This window comes from Mandrillus leucophaeus, unplaced genomic scaffold (genome assembly GCF_000951045.1).
Source record: "Mandrillus leucophaeus isolate KB7577 unplaced genomic scaffold, Mleu.le_1.0 Scaffold13, whole genome shotgun sequence".
NCBI classification, from domain to species: Eukaryota; Metazoa; Chordata; class Mammalia; order Primates; family Cercopithecidae; genus Mandrillus; species Mandrillus leucophaeus.
In genome coordinates, this window is record NW_012101254.1 from 6,415,016 (window position 1) to 6,423,554 (window position 8,539).

Sequence of the window (8,539 nt, forward strand, 5' to 3'; positions counted from 1 at the left end):
TGGAGGTGGAGTTTGCAGTGAGCCAAGATCGAACCACTCCAGCCTGGGAGACAGAGCGAGACTCTGTCTCAAAAAAAAAAAAAAAAAAAAAAAAAATGGGCTGCTGGTTGCCCGTTTTTATGGTTATTTCTTGACGATGCTAAACAAGAGGTCAGTTATTCATGCCTCCCTTTTTTAGACTGTATAGAGTAACTTCCTGACGTTGCCATGTCATCTGTAAACTCATGGCCCTGGTGGGAGTGTAGCAGTGAGGATGACCAGAGGTCACTCTTCTCACCATCTTGGTTTTGGTGGGTTTTAGCCAGCTTCTTTACTGCAACCCGTTTTATCAGCAAGGTCTTTATGACCAGTATCTTGTGCTAACCTCTTATCTCATCCTGTGACTTAGAATGCCTTAAACATCTGGGAATGCAGCCCAGCCGTCTCGGCCGCATTTTACCCAGCCCCTAGGTAGGATGAGGTTGCTCTGGTTCAGATACCTCTGACAGATTGGCTGAGCACCTCCCTCAAATCCTATGGCTTCCTGGAACACAGTGTGGAGTCCTCTACCCTACCTGAAGAATCCTAAAAGCATGGGTGTGTTATAGACAGAATACTAAAAGGAGGTGGCTTCTCCACTACTTTGATTGTCCTCCTCTGTGAGTTTTCTTTGCTAACGTCCAAAATTGTATCTACAGTTTGTCTAACCTTTTCATTTTGTATATTTTTAAGAGAAAGTAGATGAGAGTTTTTTGCACACAACTTCCCAATTTTAACGTATTTATTCACTCAGTAACTATTTCAGGTGCTAGTTCTATTGTGTTCTAGTTAGCATTGAACAGTGAACAGAAACAACAACAAATGGTCTTTGCCTTCATGTAACTTCATTTCCTGGAAGTGGCAGTGCAGTAGGAGCCACATGGGGGAAGCACTGGGGTCCAGGAGGGATCTGGGAGAAGCCATGCCCAGGATGAGTTGGTCTGAGGAGGTGAAGGAAAGACTGGGGCGGCCGCACTTGTGAAGGCCCCGAGATGAGACAGCTGAGTGCAGTTGGGTGATTCTGTGCAGTCCAGACTGATTGGAGTTGGTTGTGAGGTGAAATTTGAAGAGTGTGCCTGAGCCGTACCTTTTGTTGAGCTGGGTAGTACTGTGTTGTGTTTCTTGAACCTAACTTGATTATAAAACTCTACTGGGGCCAGGCATGGTGGCTCACACCTGTAATCCCAGCACTTTTGGAAGCTGAGGCAGTTGAGATTGCTTGAGGTCAGGAGTTCGAGACCAGCCCGACCAACATGGTGAAACCCCGTCTCTACTAAAAATACAAAATTAGTCAGGTGTGGTGGCACACACCTGTAATCCCAGCTACTCAGGAGGCTGAGGCAGGAGCATTGCTTGAACCTGGGAGGTGGAGGTTGCAGTGAGCCGAGCTCACGCCGCTTCACTCCAACCTGGGTGACAGAGTGAGACTCTGTCTGAAAACAAAAACAAAACCCAAAAACACTCTGTTGGGGCACTTGTTGAAAATGAAGATTCCAGGCCAGGCATGGTGGCTCACGCCTGTAATCTCAGCACTTTGGAAGGGCAAGGGAGGCAAATCCATTGAGTTCAGGAGTTCAAGACCAGCCTGGGCAACATAGTGAAACCCCATCTCTGTAAAAAATACAAAATTTAGCTGTGTGTGGTGGCACACACCTGTGGTCCCAGCTACTCGGGAGGCTGAGGTGAATCATCTGAGCCTGAGAGGTCAAACCTGCAGTGAACCAAGATCGCGCCAGTGCACTCCAGCCTGGGCAACATGGTGAGACCCTGTCTGGGAAAAAAAAAAAAAAAGTGTCCCAGGGTTTCTCGCTGGAGATTTTGTTTCAGGAAGTTTATCTGCAGTGGGACCTGGAATTTTATACATTAGCATAGTGTCAGGCAGTGCTTATGATCAGATGATACTAATTAAACCCTGGAATCATATGATCTTCACTATGATTGGAGTTAGCAGATTTAGCCTCATATCCTGCCTTCTTCTCTCAATACACACACACACGTGCACAGGCATGCCAAATTGGCTGTTTCTTATCTCACTTTTATTATTTATATCTTTTTACGTATAAAAAGACTTTGAAGTTGATCTGGCTTCTACATTTGTCATTTTTCTAAAACTTTTCCCTTGTCTGGAAATCAAAGGAATATTTGCAGTGCACTAAAATCTCATCTGAGGTTGCGTTTGTCTTCAACATTTTAACAGAGTAGAGCTGTATCCTTTTTCATGAAAGCATAATTACACGAAATATAGGAAGCTGTCAGTGGGAATCAGCTTTGGGCCAATATCTCAAATAAGAAGTATTTTAGTAGTTGTGGAGTTTTGCAAGGAGTAGTTGCCAGGCATGGTCGGCTTATGCCTGTAATCCCAGCTACTCAGGATGCTGAAGTCGGAGGATCACTTGAGCTCAGGAGTTTGAGATCAGCCTTAAAATAAAATAAAAGCTATCCTTTGAGGCACTAGATGAGGACTTTCCTTCTAAGAAAAGAGGAAAGATGATTGCTCCAGAAAAAGGTAGACATATGGGAGGTTTTAGAACCTGATTAGTAGAATATTGTCACAATATAATTTTAATAAGATTCTAAGGCTATTGTTTGTATCTAACTATTTACACATTATTTTGGGATTTGCAGTGCTATTAGATTTCTAAAACACTGTTGTGGCATGGCTCTCTAGAGTTTCTGAATTGTGTGCCATCCTATTAATCTCTATATCTTTTTTCCACTGGGCTTTAGGGTGATGTATGTTCATAAGGAACAATGGCAAAGGAAAGCAGAGTGACCCTTGATTATTTTTTTTTTTTTGAAACAGAGTCTCGCTCTGTCACCCAGGCTGGAGTGCAGTGGTGAGATCTTGGCTCACTGCAAGCTCTGCCTCCTGAGTTCACGCCATTCTCTGGCCTCAGCCTCCCAAGTAGCTGGGATTACAGGCGCCCGCCACCACACCGGGCTAATTTTTTTGTATTTTTTAGTGGAGACGGGGTTTCACTGTGTTAGCCAGGATGGTTTCGATCTCCTGACCTTGTGATCGCCCGCCTCAGCCTCCCAAAGTGCTGGGATTACAGGCGTGAGCCACCACTCCCAGCCGACCCTTGATTCTTGACTGTACCTGAAACTTCAGTGTAGAGATTTCTGGCAAACTTGGCTGGAACATATGGAGCTTACATTTTCCCAAAGTATTACAGTTATCTTTGGACTTCTGTGATATTTGCTGTATTTCATCTTTTGTGGTACCCAAATCTGTCACTGCACTGGAGAGTGAGTCTGAAGAGAGGCAGTTAGTTACACCAGGTGCACTGACTTTTTCCTATAGTTACTTTTCCATGAGCAAACATGACCTAGTAATTGCCTTGCAGTCTGATCAATCATTAGTAACCTTTCTGTTCATCTGTTGGGGATGGAGCTTTCCTTTCCTAGTTGTTCACATTTGTTTTCTTAGTATTTCCCATAAAAATATTTCACAGAAATAAATATCTAGACATTAAAACTACTCATGGTAATGTAATGACAGGTTATGTATTGAATGCCCTTGAATCTTTGTCACCATTCTTTCTTTAAATCATTAGTTTTTTCCTAATTAATATTTAATGGTTCTAATTGAGGTTGAGATAGTGATATATTAAGAAGCTAAATAGTAAAAGAAAACAGAACTGAATAAATTTAACAAAGGAAGTGTAAAACTTATACTCTGAATATTACAGAGCATTGTTGAAAGAAATTAAGGAAGACCTAAATAAATGAAAAGACATTCTGTGTTGATGGATTGGAGGACTTATTAATATTATTTATAAGACTGCAGTATTCCCTAAATTGACCTACAGACTCAATGCAGTCCTCGTAAAAATCCCAGCTGGCTTTTTTGAATGAATGGGCTGATCCTAAAATTCATAAGGAAATTCAAATGACCCAGAATACCCAAAACAATCTTGAAAATGACGAACAAACTTGGAGGACTCACTTTCTAATTTTAGAACTTAACTACAAAGCTACAGATTCAGATTGTGTGCCACTGGCACACAATCAACGAGATAGAATTGAAAGTCTGGAATTAAACCCATGTATCTGGTCAGTTAGTTTTTTGACAAGGGTGGCAGAATCACTCAATGAGGAAAGAATAGTCTTTTGAACAAATGGTGCTGGGACAACTGGATATTCACATGCAAAGGAATGCATTTGGACCCCTATCTCGCACCATATTATAAATTAACGCAAAATGGATTTTAGACCTAAATGTAAGATTTAAAACTGTAAAACTCTTAGAAGAAAACATACCTATACATCTTGACTTTGAATTAGGCAAAGCCATCGTGGACCTGAAACCAAAAGCACAAATGACAAAAGAAAAAGAATAGATAGGCCAGGCACGGTGGCTCACGCCTGCCTCTCAGCAGGCTTTGGGAGGCCAAGGCAGGCGGATCACCTGAGGTCACGAGTTCGAGACTAGCCTGGCCAACACGACAAAATCCCGTCCCTACTAAAAGTACGAAAGTTAGCCAGGTGTGGTGGCATGTGCCTGTAATCCCAGCTGCTCAGGAGGCTGAGGCAGGAGAATCGCTTGAACCTGGGAGGCGCAGGTTGTAGTGAGCTGAGATCATGCCACTGCACTCCAGCCTGGGCGACAAGAGCGAGACTCCCTCTCAAAAAAAAAAAGATAAATGGGACTTTATCAAAATGATAAACATTTATGCTTCAGTGGACACCACTAAGAACAAGAAGTGACAGCCCACAGAATGGGAGAAAATATTTTGTTAATCATGTATCTCACAAATGACTTGTATCTAGAGTATGTGAAGAACATTTACAACTCAATAATAAAAAGACAACCCAATTAAAATGTGGGCAGGGCTGGGTGTAGTGGCTCAAGCCAGTAATCCCAGCACTTTGGGAGGTTGAGGCAGGAGGATGACTTGAGCCCAGGAGTTCAAGAGCATCCTGGGCAACATAGTGAGATCCCATCTCTACAAAAAAAAAAATTAAAAATTAGCTGGGCATGGTAGGTAAAGTGTCTGCTGAGGGGAAGAGGTTTCTTTTTGGGATGATGAAAATGTTTTAAATTGATTGTGGTGATGATTACACAACTGTGTGTGTAGTAAACACTGAGTTGCACACTTTAAATGGGTGAGTTGTATGGAATGTGAATTATATTATAAATACCATATTTATATAATATAAAAATATATAATAATGTAACATATATAATATGTAATATATATAGATAGAGTCTTGCTCTGTTGCCCAGACTGGAGTGCAGTGGCACAGTCATGGCGCACTACAACCTTGAACTTTTGGGCTCAAGTGGTCCATTTCCCTCGGCCCCTAGAGCAGCTGGGACTACACATGGGTGCCACCTTGCTTGGCTCATTTAAAAAGAAAAATTATTTTTGAGGCTGAGTCTTGCTCTGTTGGCTAGGCTGGAGTGCAGTGCAGTGGTGCGGTCTCAGCTTACTGCAATCCTCTGCCTTCTAGGTTTAAGTGATTCTCCTGCTTCAGCCTCCCAAGTAGCTGGGACTACAGGCAGGTGCCACCATGCCCAGCTAATTTTTTTTTTTTTTTTTTTGAGACGGAGTCTTGCTCTGTCGCCAGGCTGGAGTGCAGTGTGGCATGATCTTGGCTCACTGCAACCTCCGCCTCCCAGGTTCAAGTGATTTCTCTGCCTCAGCCTCCCAAGTAGCTGGGGCTACAGATGCACGCTACCACACCCAGTCAATTTTTTGTATTTTAGTAGAGATGCAGTTTCACCATGTGGTCTCAATCTCCTGACCCCATGATCCACCTGCCTTGGCCTCCCAAAGTGCTGGGATTACAGGTGTGAGCCACTGCACCCGGCCTAGTTTTTGTATTTTTACCAGAGACAGGGTTTTGCCATGTTGGCCAGGCTGGTCTCGAACTCCTGACCTCAAGTGATCTGCCCTCCTCAGCCTCTCAAAGTGTTGAGATTACAGGTATGAGCCACCAAGCCTGGCCTAAATTTTTTTCCTGTAGAGATGGGGTCTGGCCTAAAATTTTTTTCTGGAGAGATGGAGTCTCTCAAAAAAAAGGCTGGTTTTAAACTGCTGGGCTCCAGTGATCCTCCTGCCTCAGCCCCCTGAACTACTAAGATCACAGTCATGAGCTACTGCATCTAGACTTTGAATTATATTTTAATAAAGCCTTTACATTTAAAAAGAGAAAGTGGGACTGTATAATATATATAGAGAGAGTGATAAATATTTTGTGAGAACCAGGTATCACCTGAGGAAATAATTTTAATCATGACATCAAGAGGAAGGTTGATTGAAGTGAGACTAAGATAAACCTTCACTTTTTGGTCAGTATACAAAAAACAAAAACCTGGAAAAATCCTTCCTTTAACCCCCCCACCCCCCTCCCCCATACCATGTAATGAAAACAAATGAGAGATACCTGTAAATACTGATACAAGATAATTTGCGCCAGTTCTCTTTCCCCTTATTGAGTCAAAAGTTGCTGCCAGATTTTATAAAGGCAGGATAGGTGAAATAAATCTCACATGGGGGGGCCAACCCTATCTAAAGTGGCCTTAAAATTCAAGGAGACTTCATTTGCAGCAATTAAAATGAGAACAAAATGTGATTTATAGAGTCATGTATAATTTTAGGCTTTGTTCTAGTTACTCTGGCCATATATCGCTTACCCCTCAAACAATCATTAATTTTATTTATGCATTTTGTGGGTCTAGACTCAGAACAGCGTTCAGTGCTGATGTCTTGACTTTGCTTCATGATGCCTGAGGTCTCAGCAGAAGAAAAGGCTCAGGGCTTGAATCATTTGAAGGCTCACTCACCTGTGCGTTTGGCAGTCGATGCTGGTTTGGTTGGTGGACTGAGTTGTTCCTACGATCCTCTCACTGTGGCCTCTCCACATCAGTCTGGGCTTTCTCACAGTATGGCATCTGGGCTCCCAGCGCAAGCATCTGGGAGAGCAAGAGCAGAGCAAGCTATGCCGTCTGTTATCATCTGTCTCCAGAAGACCTGCACTGTACTTCTGCCGCATTCTGTGCAGTGAGGCAGTCACAGTGTCCTGGTCAGATTCACGTGGAAGGAAAGAATCTCTAGATCTTGATGGAGAGGGACAACATACTAGAAGCACATAAAATACTGTTCTAGAAATACTATTGTGGGTGATTTTTTTTTTTTTTTAGGAAAATACAGGCTGCCACAGACCCATAAGGGGACCTTACAGGCAGCCGGTCCATGCCCTCATTTCCCAGGTGAGGACACTTACGTGCAGAGGCACACCGCATGGCCACAGTCAAGGGGCATGACCACAGTTGTATTCTGTGGTTGGTCAGGCTGGGACAGAAATGCAGCTTTTCTGACTCAAGGCTTGGGTCTTTCTCATGATGCCACCCTACTCCCCTTTCCTAATCATGTAGTTCACTCACTCACCTCGTAAGTGTTCCTCTCCTTGGAGCTTTCTCCGATAAGCAGACAGGCTATCAGGAGCAAGACTAGCAGAGTTCCGGCACGTGCTGGGGATGCATGTGTTTCCTGTCCTTTTCTCCCTCCATTGTTTTAATTGACCCTAAGTTTTTAAACAGAAGAAGTCCTAGCTGATTGGTATACTATGGCAATACAGTAGAATGGAGTCACTTCCTAGCGTTTGGAAACTAAGTGGTAAATCTAGTTGAGCATTTCTGTTTGCCTTTTTTCAGGTGCTCAGAATTTTGATGTCATACGACTATCAACTTACAGAACAGCCTGCAAATTACGATTTGTACAAAAACGATGCAACCGTGAGTCATTTCTACTCATTTCTGTGATAGCTGGAGAGAGTTCTCAATATTAGAAAAGACTTTAATATCTTTTAGTTATATTGTGATACTAATTGAATTATTTTTTATCTAAAGTATTTATCAGGATGTAAGCTTTGTAATGGAAGAACTTGTCATTTTACTCCTTTGTCCCTCAAAATGTTTAACAAACAATCATGGAACTAGTTTTGAGGGTGGTGTAGTATTAATGTTCTTTAAATGGGAGAATCGATTTCTCTGTCCCTTTTATTAAGGAAATGCTTTATACAAAATGTTTTATACAAAATTAATACAGTTTATCAGCTGCTGGAGGAAAAGTAAAACAATGTTTTTGATAAAGGTATAATTGGAATTGATTTTCTTGATTAAGCTTAATGTAACATGAATCAACCTTTTCTATAAATAATTGCTACCATGTGGATTATAAAATAAAGTGTGTGTCTGTGTATATGTATATGTATGTCTGTGTGTATATACGTAATCTTTCTTCTCTTTATTTCCATGAAGAAGAACTAGCTCATGACAGAATTATTTTACTTTTCTCATGTTTGTGTGTATCAGTGGAAAAAGTGTTTTATACAATGGAAAGAATATTAACCTTAGAATTGAAAAACCTTGGTTTTAGACCTGGTTTTGCCATTTATTATAAACAAGTAATCTTGGGCAAATTACGTTACATCTGATAACTTCTACCCTACTTTGGGCCGGGCGCAGTGGCTCACGCCTGTAATCCCAGCACTTTGGGAGGCCGAGGGGGGC

The 8,539-nt window shown here is 42.1% G+C and overlaps 1 protein-coding gene across 8 annotated transcripts in view; it reads left to right on the top strand.

The window, feature by feature from the left end:
• DTNB (dystrobrevin, beta) overlaps nt 1–8,539 on the top strand; it is a 304,675-nt gene that overhangs the window by 9,064 nt on the left and 287,072 nt on the right. For all 8 annotated transcript variants that reach the window (XM_011972686.1, XM_011972688.1, XM_011972690.1 and 5 more), the window contains exon 2: nt 7,682–7,762. In XM_011972686.1, coding sequence (XP_011828076.1) covers nt 7,682–7,762 — 81 coding nt within the window. The remainder of the gene's footprint in view (nt 1–7,681; nt 7,763–8,539) is intronic.